General features: G+C 39.5%; 1 protein-coding gene across 1 annotated transcript; it reads right to left on the bottom strand.

Moving 5' to 3' along the window:
* Nucleotides 1–1,432: 1,432 nt before the first annotated feature.
* Nucleotides 1,433–3,007, bottom strand: LOC138241097 (uncharacterized). The gene has a single exon (XM_069193844.1). It carries the CDS (start codon nucleotides 3,005–3,007, stop codon nucleotides 1,433–1,435), a length of 1,575 nt encoding a protein of 524 aa, XP_069049945.1.
* Nucleotides 3,008–17,660: the final 14,653 nt, after the last annotated feature.

Raw genomic sequence — 17,660 nt, 5'->3', positions numbered from 1 at the left:
CTTTTTATGACAATGCAGTGTACCTTGCCATATGTGTATGAAAAAATATTCAGGTAACACTGAAATATCACTTTCCAAAGTTTTATTTCTGTCCTGCCATGCCTCAAAAATTGTCTACACTTTGTGGGGATCCTAAGCCTTTCTCTGGACATGGATTTGGGCTAGATTAGGGTTAGGGTTTAGACTTTCTTAATGCAACTTTAAAATCATTTGAGTGGAAGATACATACAGTATACTTCACCGAATTAGAATATTAGTCGGAAATGACTAAGCCACCAATCCAGACCAATGAGTATGTATCAACAATGGTAAAATTCTATTTTTTATCAAGTATTCTGTTATTGGAAATTTTGTGTTGAATGGTTCTCAATGAGCATGCTTTCAGGTGTAAATAGGGTAAGAGTCAGGAATACCCAATCCATTGTGGTCTCATGAGTCAATCTGCCTGTGCATTCAATGCCAAATGCAGGACTTTGAAAAGTATAATCACTTTCTTCCAAACTTTTGGTTTTAGGGCAAATTAGGCGAACTTATTTTTTATGGCAACGCAGTGTAGTGTACAGACTCCCGAACTGAACACAGTGCAGTGAGGCAGCAGTATTAATAGTGCAAACCTGCCCAAATTGTACTAGAAATCTTTTAGAGGAAATTGTTGTTGTTTCTGGTAACTTCACGTGGGGTGTAATGATAGTTGTTATTGAACATTATGTGTTAAATGTAATGACATTTTTGAAAACCACTTGTTCAGAAATCTAAAATGTCTTGGACAAAGGTGTCACCAAAAATATTTTGCATTAATCATTAAAGTCAACTTTACACAAATTCTTCATAAGTAATTTTTAACATTATAACAACTTTCAAATGATTTTAATATGGGTTCGTTTAATATTGAATGTTATTCATCATCAAAGTCACACTGGTTATCTTAGCTTTATCCCAACAATTCGATAAACAATGTACAAGCAGTCAACATGTAATATTGCATAACTCATCACATTGATCAGCCACATCTACTGTAATTGACTGTCAGGTGGTTCATGTCATTAACATCTGCTCATCCTCTCTGTTCAACTGAAAGGCTGCTTTGTACACTGCAAAAGTCGGTTCTATCATTATTAATCCTTCTCTTAATATACTTAACCCCTAGATAGAAAATGTTATAAGCTGCCATTATTGTATTCTTGATTCAACACCAATTATAAAACATTGGCTTAAAAAGACCAAGCAGTCTCAAACACTTAGGATACCATCCTCTTACCTATAGTATTTTAATAAATACACTTGCAAAGGTTAATTCAATAATACCCTTTTATTTTCTCAAAAGTAATTAACACAACAGAATTTTGTTGCTGTAAAGGTGGTATAAATACTTTCTCCTATGGCTCTCTTTTTTTGTTAAGTCAGAGTTCAGAGAGAACATTCATTCAACAAGTTACTTGTTCCTGTGGCCATAGCCCATGAGGGTCCATATTTTCTTGCACAGCAGGTCCTGTGGATTTTGACCGGCTCCTTGTACTTGGACTCTCTGTTCCCACAGCCTTGCACAGGCCTGTCTTTTGGGGGGAGCTTGTGGATGGACAGGCTCTTCTTCAGCTTCTGATCCTGTCTGGAGGAAAGCCAGTCGAGGCCTCCTCCTCTCACATCCCCTCTGCTTCTCTGAAGTTTCTTCCCTGTTCTGCCTGATTTGGGGGAATTTCTGTTCATTCTCCCACTTGTTCTGTTTCCTGGCTGCAACGTGTGTATGGTAGGGGATTCTGGCCTCACCTGGATGGTAAGACTGTGTCTGTCTCCTGGACACATCCTGCTGTCTCTGATGGCTGTAGCCTTGGGATCCACAGCAAATCCTTCTGTTTCCTTCTGGAAACCTGGACCCTCTGGCTATCTCTCTCTCCTCCCTGTTCCTTTTCCAGGAGTCCTGTGGAGGTGTAAAGGGGAGAGAGTGCGGATGCGAATCCCTCCTGTCTCTCCTCATATCCTCAGTCCTCTGATGGGGCTGGGAATATAAAGCAGGGCGACCCTCGACTCTTGTAGAAGAGGAGATTTTCCTCTCTCTCCAGACTGTGTCTCTTGATGGTAGTGGCTGGCTGTCAGAGCTAGGAGGGTCGTACCAATTTGTTGGCAGTTTGTTTTTCTTTCTTGTCTCACGGGCCTGTCTCTTCCTTTGAGGGAGGGGCTCCCAGGGTCTGGGACAGTTGATTTTGGTCTCAGTTTCAGAATTTGTCTCCCCTGCACAGCTCTCTGTTTGAGGTGAAGGGTTGTTCTTGGCAAAGAGGGAACTCTTCTCCATCCTTAGAAGTATCTGCATTTCTGCAGTGGCATTGCCTTCATCCTCGTCATCTGTGATCATCATGCTTCCAGCTCCCCTCTCATGCCTTTGAGGGCTATTGCTTTTCTCTTTCTCTCCATCTGCCTTTTCTGCTACTTCTGTGTCTTCCTGAGCTTCAGGCTCTCTGTAACCTTTTCCTTTGTCTTTGTCCTCTTTGTAATTTCTCTTTCCTTCCTCCTTTATGCTGCTTGGGACGATCAGCCGTTCATGTTGTTTAAATTGATGGTCTTTCATTTCATCGTTCATGCTGAGATTTTCGTCCAATTTTTGGTCTAGGGTTGGTGTTTCATCTTTATTGTCCTCAATCTGATTGACCGTTCCTCTCTCTTCCTTCTGTTCACTGATGGTGTCCATTTTCACTTCCTCATTCATCATAACCTGCTCTCTATTCACTGTCAATGTGTCTGATGTGATTGTGTCTTTTGCCTCTTCCTCTGTCTTCACAGTGTCTGTTGTCTGTCCATTGTGCTTAAGATTGTTCTCCATCAGCTGATGTTTCTGGCTGGCTTCCTCATTTGCTTCATCTCTCTCACTGAAATTCACGGTCTGTTCATGTTGGTCAGACCTTGCTGGACTTTCTTTACAGTCTTTCTGTTTCACTCTTTTCTTCTTCTTCTTCTTTCCCTCTTTGTGGCCATTTGGTTTTAGGCAGTTTGGCCAGCAGCAGAGAACTCCTGGCATTGTGTCACCTTAGCAAGATACCTGCACTGACTGCTGGATGGATTTTCTTTGGAACTTAGTGCAGCTTGATGACATCATAGATTCCGTGACATCAGCAGAAGCATAACAGTGACTTGCTTTGTGATTACAGTGATGAACTTTGAATACAAAATGAATGTACATGTGCACATTTAAGAATTAAATCTATTCAGTTAAATGTGGAATTGTATTGTTATACACATATCAATACCCTTCATTACCTGCTTTGTGATATTTTTTTGCTTTGTAAATGTATGATCTTGATTTGTTTTTTGCCCCATTTGATCAGTGCGATACCCAATTTTCTGTTGTTAAATGTAGTTTGTCTTGCTCTAGTATTTTGATTTTCTTCAAATCATAGGAATATAGTTCCATTGTCTGCTCACTATTCAGGAATTTCCAGCACTTGTGCTTGGGTGAGCAATATTGAAAGGTATCTGCACTTCACTGACTGCAGAGCTGCAGGGCCTGGTGTCCACTACCAGCTCTGGCCAGTAGCTTGAGTCTTTCCAGGGTGCCTGTTGGTCTTTTACCTCATACTGATTAACACAGAGACATAGAACGAAACATGTGGCGGAGATTAGTCTTTTCAGTGTATTTCAGTATATTGTCAATGATCTGGTACTTCAAGGATTGATAGAATCAAGTATAACACATTCTAGACCGTAACTCCAAAAACATTCTCATTGGTATTGTTAAAATGTGTCCCCAAAATAGCAAAGTATGCAATGTTTCTATTATTTATGGTGTATAATTCAGTCATATTAATTCATGTTGACTCCTGTAGCTATTTCACATGGTGTTCTTCTGTTAGTGCACCACCTTGAAATAACACCATCATTCTTATCAATAACTGGAGGCGTCAGCTGAATCAGATGACAAAGCAGTCAAGACAAAGCTTCACTGCAGTGATGTTTTCATGTGTGATACAAACCTAATAAATCTAGTAGCATTTATAAAACAAATGGCTACCCTGCTTTAACTTTGAGAATTTTAGTTGGGTATGACGAAGAAACATCGTCAAACCAGAATGCATGTATCAACAATTGTAAAATCTTGACTGTAATAAACAATGTCTTGTTAAATGGTTTTATCAGTGAGCCTAGTTTCAGGCTTACCTAGGCTGACAGTCAGCAAAACACAATAAATGCTGGCTTAATTTATTAATATGCCTGTGTGTTCAATGCCAAATGCAAGAGTTTGAATATTATGATGACTTTCTATCAAAGTTTTGATTTTAGGGCATTTGAAGCAACATTCCATTTTAGGGCAATGCAGTGTATAGACATATTTGTAAGAAAAAAACTGTTCAGATGACATTGAAATATCACTTTTCCTAAATTTCATTTCTGTCCTAAAATACAGCCATGCAATCACAAATTGTCTACATTGAAATCAGCTTCACGCTTTTGCTTTTAGTGCAAATTTGACAACATTTCCTTTTTATGACAATGCAGTGTACCTTGCCATATGTGTATGAAAAAATATTCAGGTAACACTGAAATATCACTTTCCAAAGTTTTATTTCTGTCCTGCCATGCCTCAAAAATTGTCTACACTTTGTGGGGATCCTAAGCCTTTCTCTGGACATGGATTTGGGCTAGATTAGGGTTAGGGTTTAGACTTTCTTAATGCAACTTTAAAATCATTTGAGTGGAAGATACATACAGTATACTTCACCGAATTAGAATATTAGTCGGAAATGACTAAGCCACCAATCCAGACCAATGAGTATGTATCAACAATGGTAAAATTCTATTTTTTATCAAGTATTCTGTTATTGGAAATTTTGTGTTGAATGGTTCTCAATGAGCATGCTTTCAGGTGTAAATAGGGTAAGAGTCAGGAATACCCAATCCATTGTGGTCTCATGAGTCAATCTGCCTGTGCATTCAATGCCAAATGCAGGACTTTGAAAAGTATAATCACTTTCTTCCAAACTTTTGGTTTTAGGGCAAATTAGGCGAACTTATTTTTTATGGCAACGCAGTGTAGTGTACAGACTCCCGAACTGAACACAGTGCAGTGAGGCAGCAGTATTAATAGTGCAAACCTGCCCAAATTGTACTAGAAATCTTTTAGAGGAAATTGTTGTTGTTTCTGGTAACTTCACGTGGGGTGTAATGATAGTTGTTATTGAACATTATGTGTTAAATGTAATGACATTTTTGAAAACCACTTGTTCAGAAATCTAAAATGTCTTGGACAAAGGTGTCACCAAAAATAATTTGCATTAATCATTAAAGTCAACTTTACACAAATTCTTCATAAGTAATTTTTAACATTATAACAACTTTCAAATGATTTTAATATGGGTTCGTTTAATATTGAATGTTATTTATCATCAAAGTCACACTGGTTATCTTAGCTTTATCCCAACAATTCGATAAACAATGTACAAGCAGTCAACATGTAATATTGCATAACTCATCACATTGATCAGCCACATCTACTGTAATTGACTGTCAGGTGGTTCATGTCATTAACATCTGCTCATCCTCTCTGTTCAACTGAAAGGCTGCTTTGTACACTGCAAAAGTCGGTTCTATCATTATTAATCCTTCTCTTAATATACTTAACCCCTAGATAGAAAATGTTATAAGCTGCCATTATTGTATTCTTGATTCAACACCAATTATTAAACATTGGCTTAAAAAGACCAAGCAGTCTCAAACACTTAGGATACCATCCTCTTACCTATAGTATTTTAATAAATACACTTGCAAAGGTTAATTCAATAATACCCATTTATTTTCTCAAAAGTAATTAACACAACAGAATTTTGTTGCTGTAAAGGTGGTATAAATACTTTCTCCTATGGCTCTCTTTTTTTGTTAAGTCAGAGTTCAGAGAGAACATTCATTCAACAAGTTACTTGTTCCTGTGGCCATAGCCCATGAGGGTCCATATTTTCTTGCACAGCAGGTCCTGTGGATTTTGACCGGCTCCTTGTACTTGGACTCTCTGTTCCCACAGCCTTGCACAGGCCTGTCTTTTGGGGGGAGCTTGTGGATGGACAGGCTCTTCTTCAGCTTCTGATCCTGTCTGGAGGAAAGCCAGTCGAGGCCTCCTCCTCTCACATCCCCTCTGCTTCTCTGAAGTTTCTTCCCTGTTCTGCCTGATTTGGGGGAATTTCTGTTCATTCTCCCACTTGTTCTGTTTCCTGGCTGCAACGTGTGTATGGTAGGGGATTCTGGCCTCACCTGGATGGTAAGACTATGTCTGTCTCCTGGACACATCCTGCTGTCTCTGATGGCTGTAGCCTTGGGATCCACAGCAAATCCTTCTGTTTCCTTCTGGAAACCTGGACCCTCTGGCTATCTCTCTCTCCTCCCTGTTCCTTTTCCAGGAGTCCTGTGGAGGTGTAAAGGGGAGAGAGTGCGGATGCGAATCCCTCCTGTCTCTCCTCATATCCTCAGTCCTCTGATGGGGCTGGGAATATAAAGCAGGGCGACCCTCGACTCTTGTAGAAGAGGAGATTTTCCTCTCTCTCCAGACTGTGTCTCTTGATGGTAGTGGCTGGCTGTCAGAGCTAGGAGGGTCGTACCAATTTGTTGGCAGTTTGTTTTTCTTTCTTGTCTCACGGGCCTGTCTCTTCCTTTGAGGGAGGGGCTCCCAGGGTCTGGGACAGTTGATTTTGGTCTCAGTTTCAGAATTTGTCTCCCCTGCACAGCTCTCTGTTTGAGGTGAAGGGTTGTTCTTGGCAAAGAGGGAACTCTTCTCCATCCTTAGAAGTATCTGCATTTCTGCAGTGGCATTGCCTTCATCCTCGTCATCTGTGATCATCATGCTTCCAGCTCCCCTCTCATGCCTTTGAGGGCTATTGCTTTTCTCTTTCTCTCCATCTGCCTTTTCTGCTACTTCTGTGTCTTCCTGAGCTTCAGGCTCTCTGTAACCTTTTCCTTTGTCTTTGTCCTCTTTGTAATTTCTCTTTCCTTCCTCCTTTATGCTGCTTGGGACGATCAGCCGTTCATGTTGTTTAAATTGATGGTCTTTCATTTCATCGTTCATGCTGAGATTTTCTTCCAATTTTTGGTCTAGGGTTGGTGTTTCATCTTTATTGTCCTCAATCTGATTGACCGTTCCTCTCTCTTCCTTCTGTTCACTGATGGTGTCCATTTTCACTTCCTCATTCATCATAACCTGCTCTCTATTCACTGTCAATGTGTCTGATGTGATTGTGTCTTTTGCCTCTTCCTCTGTCTTCACAGTGTCTGTTGTCTGTCCATTGTGCTTAAGATTGTTCTCCATCAGCTGATGTTTCTGGCTGGCTTCCTCATTTGCTTCATCTCTCTCACTGAAATTCACGGTCTGTTCATGTTGGTCAGACCTTGCTGGACTTTCTTTACAGTCTTTCTGTTTCACTCTTTTCTTCTTCTTCTTCTTTCCCTCTTTGTGGCCATTTGGTTTTAGGCAGTTTGGCCAGCAGCAGAGAACTCCTGGCATTGTGTCACCTTAGCAAGATACCTGCACTGACTGCTGGATGGATTTTCTTTGGAACTTAGTGCAGCTTGATGACATCATAGATTCCGTGACATCAGCAGAAGCATAACAGTGACTTGCTTTGTGATTACAGTGATGAACTTTGAATACAAAATGAATGTACATGTGCACATTTAAGAATTAAATCTATTCAGTTAAATGTGGAATTGTATTGTTATACACATATCAATACCCTTCATTACCTGCTTTGTGATATTTTTTGCTTTGTAAATGTATGATCTTGATTTGTTTTTTGCCCCATTTGATCAGTGCGATACCCAATTTTCTGTTGTTAAATGTAGTTTGTCTTGCTCTAGTATTTTGATTTTCTTCAAATCATAGGAGTATAGTTCCATTGTCTGCTCACTATTCAGGAATTTCCAGCACTTGTGCTTGGGTGAGCAATATTGAAAGGTATCTGCACTTCACTGACTGCAGAGCTGCAGGGCCTGGTGTCCACTACCAGCTCTGGCCAGTAGCTTGAGTCTTTCCAGGGTGCCTGTTGGTCTTTTACCTCATACTGATTAACACAGAGACATAGAACGAAACATGTGGCGGAGATTAGTCTTTTCAGTGTATTTCAGTATATTGTCAATGATCTGGTACTTCAAGGATTGATAGAATCAAGTATAACACATTCTAGACCGTAACTCCAAAAACATTCTCATTGGTATTGTTAAAATGTGTCCCCAAAATAGCAAAGTATGCAATGTTTCTATTATTTATGGTGTATAATTCAGTCATATTAATTCATGTTGACTCCTGTAGCTATTTCACATGGTGTTCTTCTGTTAGTGCACCACCTTGAAATAACACCATCATTCTTATCGATAACTGAATCAAACCAGAATACATGTATCAACAATTGTAAAATCTTGACTGTAATAAACAATGTCTTGTTAAATGGTTTTCTCAGTGAGCCTAGTTTCAGGCTTACCTAGGCTGACAGTCAGCAAAACACAATAAATGCTGGCTTAATTTATTAATATGCCTGTGCATTCAATGCCAAATGCAGGACTTTGAAAAGTATAATCACTTTCTTCCAAACTTTTGGTTTTAGGGCAAATTAGGCGAACTTATTTTTTATGGCAACACAGTGTAGTGTACAGACTCCCGAACTGAACACAGTGCAGTGAGGCAGCAGTATTAATAGTGCAAACCTGCCCAAATTGTACTAGAAATCTTTTAGAGGAAATTGTTGTTGTTTCTGGTAACTTCACGTGGGGTGTAATGATAGTTGTTATTGAACATTATGTGTTAAATGTAATGACATTTTTGAAAACCACTTGTTCAGAAATCTAAAATGTCTTGGACAAAGGTGTCACCAAAAATAATTTGCATTAATCATTAAAGTCAACTTTACACAAATTCTTCATAAGTAATTTTTAACATTATAACAACTTTCAAATGATTTTAATATGGGTTCGTTTAATATTGAATGTTATTTATCATCAAAGTCACACTGGTTATCTTAGCTTTATCCCAACAATTCGATAAACAATGTACAAGCAGTCAACATGTAATATTGCATAACTCATCACATTGATCAGCCACATCTACTGTAATTGACTGTCAGGTGGTTCATGTCATTAACATCTGCTCATCCTCTCTGTTCAACTGAAAGGCTGCTTTGTACACTGCAAAAGTCGGTTCTATCATTATTAATCCTTCTCTTAATATACTTAACCCCTAGATAGAAAATGTTATAAGCTGCCATTATTGTATTCTTGATTCAACACCAATTATAAAACATTGGCTTAAAAAGACCAAGCAGTCTCAAACACTTAGGATACCATCCTCTTACCTATAGTATTTTAATAAATACACTTGCAAAGGTTAATTCAATAATACCCATTTATTTTCTCAAAAGTAATTAACACAACAGAATTTTGTTGCTGTAAAGGTGGTATAAATACTTTCTCCTATGGCTCTCTTTTTTTGTTAAGTCAGAGTTCAGAGAGAACATTCATTCAACAAGTTACTTGTTCCTGTGGCCATAGCCCATGAGGGTCCATATTTTCTTGCACAGCAGGTCCTGTGGATTTTGACCGGCTCCTTGTACTTGGACTCTCTGTTCCCACTGCCTTGCACAGGCCTGTCTTTTGGGGGGAGCTTGTGGATGGACAGGCTCTTCTTCAGCTTCTGATCCTGTCTGGAGGAAAGCCAGTCGAGGCCTCCTCCTCTCACATCCCCTCTGCTTCTCTGAAGTTTCTTCCCTGTTCTGCCTGATTTGGGGGAATTTCTGTTCATTCTCCCACTTGTTCTGTTTCCTGGCTGCAACGTGTGTATGGTAGGGGATTCTGGCCTCACCTGGATGGTAAGACTGTGTCTGTCTCCTGGACACATCCTGCTGTCTCTGATAGCTGTAGCCTTGGAATCCACAGCAAATCCTTCTGTTTCCTTCTGGAAACCTGGACCCTCTGGCTATCTCTCTCTCCTCCCTGTTCCTTTTCCAGGAGTCCTGTGGAGGTGTAAAGGGGAGAGAGTGCGGATGCGAATCCCTCCTGTCTCTCCTCATATCCTCAGTCCTCTGATGGGGCTGGGAATATAAAGCAGGGCGACCCTCGACTCTTGTAGAAGAGGAGATTTTCCTCTCTCTCCAGACTGTGTCTCTTGATGGTAGTGGCTGGCTGTCAGAGCTAGGAGGGTCGTACCAATTTGTTGGCAGTTTGTTTTTCTGTCTTATCTCACGGGCCTGTCTCTTCCTTTGAGGGAGGGGCTCCTAGGGTCTGGGACAGTTGATTTTGGTCTCAGTTTCAGAATTTGTCTCCCCTGCACAGCTCTCTGTTTGAGGTGAAGGGTTGTTCTTGGCAAAGAGGGAACTCTTCTCCATCCTTAGAAGTATCTGCATTTCTGCAGTGGCATTGCCTTCATCCTCGTCATCTGTAATCATCATGCTTCCAGCTCCCCTCTCATGCCTTTGAGGGCTATTGCTTTTCTCTTTCTCTCCATCTGCCTTTTCTGCTACTTCTGTGTCTTCCTGAGCTTCAGGCTCTCTGTAACCTTTTCCTTTGTCTTTGTCCTCTTTGTAATTTCTCTTTCCTTCCTCCTTTATGCTGCTTGGGACGATCAGCCGTTCATGTTGTTTAAATTGATGGTCTTTCATTTCATCGTTCATGCTGAGATTTTCTTCCAATTTTTGGTCTAGGGTTGGTGTTTCATCTTTATTGTCCTCAATCTGATTGACCGTTCCTCTCTCTTCCTTCTGTTCACTGTTTGTGTCCATTTTCACTTCCTCATTCATCATAACCTGCTCTCTATTCACTGTCAATGTGTCTGATGTGATTGTGTCTTTTGCCTCTTCCTCTGTCTTCACAGTGTCTGTTGTCTGTCCATTGTGCTTAAGATTGTTCTCCATCAGCTGATGTTTCTGGCTGGCTTCCTCATTTGCTTCATCTCTCTCACTGAAATTCACGGTCTTTTCATGTTGGTCAGACCTTGCTGGACTTTCTTTACAGTCTTTCTGTTTCACTCTTTTCTTCTTCTTCTTCTTTCCCTCTTTGTGGCCATTTGGTTTTAGGCAGTTTGGCCAGCAGCAGAGAACTCCTGGCATTGTGTCACCTTAGCAAGATACCTGCACTGACTGCTGGATGGATTTTCTTTGGAACTTAGTGCAGCTTGATGACATCATAGATTCCGTGACATCAGCAGAAGCATAACAGTGACTTGCTTTGTGATTACAGTGATGAACTTTGAATACAAAATGAATGTACATGTGCACATTTAAGAATTAAATCTATTCAGTTAAATGTGGAATTGTATTGTTATACACATATCAATACCCTTCATTACCTGCTTTGTGATATTTTTTTGCTTTGTAAATGTATGATCTTGATTTGTTTTTTGCCCCATTTGATCAGTGCGATACCCAATTTTCTGTTGTTAAATCTAGTTTTTCTTGCTCTAGTATTTTGATTTTCTTCAAATCATAGGAGTATAGTTCCATTGTCTGCTCACTATTCAGGAATTTCCAGCACTTGTGCTTGGGTGAGCAATATTGAAAGGTATCTGCACTTCACTGACTGCAGAGCTGCAGGGCCTGGTGTCCACTACCAGCTCTGGCCAGTAGCTTGAGTCTTTCCAGGGTGCCTGTTGGTCTTTTACCTCATACTGATTAACACAGAGACATAGAACGAAACATGTGGCGGAGATTAGTCTTTTCAGTGTATTTCAGTATATTGTCAATGATCTGGTACTTCAAGGATTGATAGAATCAAGTATAACACATTCTAGACCGTAACTCCAAAAACATTCTCATTGGTATTGTTAAAATGTGTCCCCAAAATAGCAAAGTATGCAATGTTTCTATTATTTATGGTGTATAATTCAGTCATATTAATTCATGTTGACTCCTGTAGCTATTTCACATGGTGTTCTTCTGTTAGTGCACCACCTTGAAATAACACCATCATTCTTATCAATAACTGGAGGCGTCAGCTGAATCAGATGACAAAGCAGTCAAGACAAAGCTTCACTGCAGTGATGTTTTCATGTGTGATACAAACCTAATAAATCTAGTAGCATTTATAAAACAAATGGCTACCCTGCTTTAACTTTGAGAATTTTAGTTGGGTATGACGAAGAAACATCGTCAAACCAGAATGCATGTATCAACAATTGTAAAATCTTGACTGTAATAAACAATGTCTTGTTAAATGGTTTTATCAGTGAGCCTAGTTTCAGGCTTACCTAGGCTGACAGTCAGCAAAACACAATAAATGCTGGCTTAATTTATTAATATGCCTGTGTGTTCAATGCCAAATGCAAGAGTTTGAATATTATGATGACTTTCTATCAAAGTTTTGATTTTAGGGCATTTGAAGCAACATTCCATTTTAGGGCAATGCAGTGTATAGACATATTTGTAAGAAAAAAACTGTTCAGATGACATTGAAATATCACTTTTCCTAAATTTCATTTCTGTCCTAAAATACAGCCATGCAATCACAAATTGTCTACATTGAAATCAGCTTCACGCTTTTGCTTTTAGTGCAAATTTGACAACATTTCCTTTTTATGACAATGCAGTGTACCTTGCCATATGTGTATGAAAAAATATTCAGGTAACACTGAAATATCACTTTCCAAAGTTTTATTTCTGTCCTGCCATGCCTCAAAAATTGTCTACACTTTGTGGGGATCCTAAGCCTTTCTCTGGACATGGATTTGGGCTAGATTAGGGTTAGGGTTTAGACTTTCTTAATGCAACTTTAAAATCATTTGAGTGGAAGATACATACAGTATACTTCACCGAATTAGAATATTAGTCGGAAATGACTAAGCCACCAATCCAGACCAATGAGTATGTATCAACAATGGTAAAATTCTATTTTTTATCAAGTATTCTGTTATTGGAAATTTTGTGTTGAATGGTTCTCAATGAGCATGCTTTCAGGTGTAAATAGGGTAAGAGTCAGGAATACCCAATCCATTGTGGTCTCATGAGTCAATCTGCCTGTGCATTCAATGCCAAATGCAGGACTTTGAAAAGTATAATCACTTTCTTCCAAACTTTTGGTTTTAGGGCAAATTAGGCGAACTTATTTTTTATGGCAACGCAGTGTAGTGTACAGACTCCCGAACTGAACACAGTGCAGTGAGGCAGCAGTATTAATAGTGCAAACCTGCCCAAATTGTACTAGAAATCTTTTAGAGGAAATTGTTGTTGTTTCTGGTAACTTCACGTGGGGTGTAATGATAGTTGTTATTGAACATTATGTGTTAAATGTAATGACATTTTTGAAAACCACTTGTTCAGAAATCTAAAATGTCTTGGACAAAGGTGTCACCAAAAATAATTTGCATTAATCATTAAAGTCAACTTTACACAAATTCTTCATAAGTAATTTTTAACATTATAACAACTTTCAAATGATTTTAATATGGGTTCGTTTAATATTGAATGTTATTTATCATCAAAGTCACACTGGTTATCTTAGCTTTATCCCAACAATTCGATAAACAATGTACAAGCAGTCAACATGTAATATTGCATAACTCATCACATTGATCAGCCACATCTACTGTAATTGACTGTCAGGTGGTTCATGTCATTAACATCTGCTCATCCTCTCTGTTCAACTGAAAGGCTGCTTTGTACACTGCAAAAGTCGGTTCTATCATTATTAATCCTTCTCTTAATATACTTAACCCCTAGATAGAAAATGTTATAAGCTGCCATTATTGTATTCTTGATTCAACACCAATTATTAAACATTGGCTTAAAAAGACCAAGCAGTCTCAAACACTTAGGATACCATCCTCTTACCTATAGTATTTTAATAAATACACTTGCAAAGGTTAATTCAATAATACCCATTTATTTTCTCAAAAGTAATTAACACAACAGAATTTTGTTGCTGTAAAGGTGGTATAAATACTTTCTCCTATGGCTCTCTTTTTTTGTTAAGTCAGAGTTCAGAGAGAACATTCATTCAACAAGTTACTTGTTCCTGTGGCCATAGCCCATGAGGGTCCATATTTTCTTGCACAGCAGGTCCTGTGGATTTTGACCGGCTCCTTGTACTTGGACTCTCTGTTCCCACAGCCTTGCACAGGCCTGTCTTTTGGGGGGAGCTTGTGGATGGACAGGCTCTTCTTCAGCTTCTGATCCTGTCTGGAGGAAAGCCAGTCGAGGCCTCCTCCTCTCACATCCCCTCTGCTTCTCTGAAGTTTCTTCCCTGTTCTGCCTGATTTGGGGGAATTTCTGTTCATTCTCCCACTTGTTCTGTTTCCTGGCTGCAACGTGTGTATGGTAGGGGATTCTGGCCTCACCTGGATGGTAAGACTATGTCTGTCTCCTGGACACATCCTGCTGTCTCTGATGGCTGTAGCCTTGGGATCCACAGCAAATCCTTCTGTTTCCTTCTGGAAACCTGGACCCTCTGGCTATCTCTCTCTCCTCCCTGTTCCTTTTCCAGGAGTCCTGTGGAGGTGTAAAGGGGAGAGAGTGCGGATGCGAATCCCTCCTGTCTCTCCTCATATCCTCAGTCCTCTGATGGGGCTGGGAATATAAAGCAGGGCGACCCTCGACTCTTGTAGAAGAGGAGATTTTCCTCTCTCTCCAGACTGTGTCTCTTGATGGTAGTGGCTGGCTGTCAGAGCTAGGAGGGTCGTACCAATTTGTTGGCAGTTTGTTTTTCTTTCTTGTCTCACGGGCCTGTCTCTTCCTTTGAGGGAGGGGCTCCCAGGGTCTGGGACAGTTGATTTTGGTCTCAGTTTCAGAATTTGTCTCCCCTGCACAGCTCTCTGTTTGAGGTGAAGGGTTGTTCTTGGCAAAGAGGGAACTCTTCTCCATCCTTAGAAGTATCTGCATTTCTGCAGTGGCATTGCCTTCATCCTCGTCATCTGTGATCATCATGCTTCCAGCTCCCCTCTCATGCCTTTGAGGGCTATTGCTTTTCTCTTTCTCTCCATCTGCCTTTTCTGCTACTTCTGTGTCTTCCTGAGCTTCAGGCTCTCTGTAACCTTTTCCTTTGTCTTTGTCCTCTTTGTAATTTCTCTTTCCTTCCTCCTTTATGCTGCTTGGGACGATCAGCCGTTCATGTTGTTTAAATTGATGGTCTTTCATTTCATCGTTCATGCTGAGATTTTCTTCCAATTTTTGGTCTAGGGTTGGTGTTTCATCTTTATTGTCCTCAATCTGATTGACCGTTCCTCTCTCTTCCTTCTGTTCACTGATGGTGTCCATTTTCACTTCCTCATTCATCATAACCTGCTCTCTATTCACTGTCAATGTGTCTGATGTGATTGTGTCTTTTGCCTCTTCCTCTGTCTTCACAGTGTCTGTTGTCTGTCCATTGTGCTTAAGATTGTTCTCCATCAGCTGATGTTTCTGGCTGGCTTCCTCATTTGCTTCATCTCTCTCACTGAAATTCACGGTCTGTTCATGTTGGTCAGACCTTGCTGGACTTTCTTTACAGTCTTTCTGTTTCACTCTTTTCTTCTTCTTCTTCTTTCCCTCTTTGTGGCCATTTGGTTTTAGGCAGTTTGGCCAGCAGCAGAGAACTCCTGGCATTGTGTCACCTTAGCAAGATACCTGCACTGACTGCTGGATGGATTTTCTTTGGAACTTAGTGCAGCTTGATGACATCATAGATTCCGTGACATCAGCAGAAGCATAACAGTGACTTGCTTTGTGATTACAGTGATGAACTTTGAATACAAAATGAATGTACATGTGCACATTTAAGAATTAAATCTATTCAGTTAAATGTGGAATTGTATTGTTATACACATATCAATACCCTTCATTACCTGCTTTGTGATATTTTTTGCTTTGTAAATGTATGATCTTGATTTGTTTTTTGCCCCATTTGATCAGTGCGATACCCAATTTTCTGTTGTTAAATGTAGTTTGTCTTGCTCTAGTATTTTGATTTTCTTCAAATCATAGGAGTATAGTTCCATTGTCTGCTCACTATTCAGGAATTTCCAGCACTTGTGCTTGGGTGAGCAATATTGAAAGGTATCTGCACTTCACTGACTGCAGAGCTGCAGGGCCTGGTGTCCACTACCAGCTCTGGCCAGTAGCTTGAGTCTTTCCAGGGTGCCTGTTGGTCTTTTACCTCATACTGATTAACACAGAGACATAGAACGAAACATGTGGCGGAGATTAGTCTTTTCAGTGTATTTCAGTATATTGTCAATGATCTGGTACTTCAAGGATTGATAGAATCAAGTATAACACATTCTAGACCGTAACTCCAAAAACATTCTCATTGGTATTGTTAAAATGTGTCCCCAAAATAGCAAAGTATGCAATGTTTCTATTATTTATGGTGTATAATTCAGTCATATTAATTCATGTTGACTCCTGTAGCTATTTCACATGGTGTTCTTCTGTTAGTGCACCACCTTGAAATAACACCATCATTCTTATCGATAACTGGAGGCGTCAGCTGAATCAGATGACAAAGCAGTCAAGACAAAGCTTCACTGCAGTGATGTTTTCATGTGTGATACAAACCTAATAAATCTAGTAGCATTTATAAAACAAATGGCTACCCTGCTTTAACTTTGAGAATTTTAGTTGGGTATGACGAAGAAACATCGTCAAACCAGAATGCATGTATCAACAATTGTAAAATCTTGACTGTAATAAACAATGTCTTGTTAAATGGTTTTCTCAGTGAGCCTAGTTTCAGGCTTACCTAGGCTGACAGTCAGCAAAACACAATAAATGCTGGCTTAATTTATTAATATGCCTGTGTGTTCAATGCCAAATGCAAGAGTTTGAATATTATGATGACTTTCTATCAAAGTTTTGATTTTAGGGCATTTGAAGCAACATTCCATTTTAGGGCAATGCAGTGTATAGACATATTTGTAAGAAAAAAACTGTTCAGATGACATTGAAATATCACTTTTCCTAAATTTCATTTCTGTCCTAAAATACAGCCATGCAATCACAAATTGTCTACATTGAAATCAGCTTCACGCTTTTGCTTTTAGTGCAAATTTGACAACATTTCCTTTTTATGACAATGCAGTGTACCTTGCCATATGTGTATGAAAAAATATTCAGGTAACACTGAAATATCACTTTCCAAAGTTTTATTTCTGTCCTGCCATGCCTCAAAAATTGTCTACACTTTGTGGGGATCCTAAGCCTTTCTCTGGACATGGATTTGGGCTAGATTAGGGTTAGGGTTTAGACTTTCTTAATGCAACTTTAAAATCATTTGAGTGGAAGATACATACAGTATACTTCACCGAATTAGAATATTAGTCGGAAATGACTAAGCCACCAATCCAGACCAATGAGTATGTATCAACAATGGTAAAATTCTATTTTTTATCAAGTATTCTGTTATTGGAAATTTTGTGTTGAATGGTTCTCAATGAGCATGCTTTCAGGTGTAAATAGGGTAAGAGTCAGGAATACCCAATCCATTGTGGTCTCATGAGTCAATCTGCCTGTGCATTCAATGCCAAATGCAGGACTTTGAAAAGTATAATCACTTTCTTCCAAACTTTTGGTTTTAGGGCAAATTAGGCGAACTTATTTTTTATGGCAACGCAGTGTAGTGTACAGACTCCCGAACTGAACACAGTGCAGTGAGGCAGCAGTATTAATAGTGCAAACCTGCCCAAATTGTACTAGAAATCTTTTAGAGGAAATTGTTGTTGTTTCTGGTAACTTCACGTGGGG

This window comes from Lepisosteus oculatus, chromosome 8 (assembly GCF_040954835.1).
Source record: "Lepisosteus oculatus isolate fLepOcu1 chromosome 8, fLepOcu1.hap2, whole genome shotgun sequence".
In the NCBI taxonomy this organism is placed as follows: Eukaryota; Metazoa; Chordata; class Actinopteri; order Semionotiformes; family Lepisosteidae; genus Lepisosteus; species Lepisosteus oculatus.
This window is presented reverse-complemented; position numbering and strand designations above follow the sequence as displayed.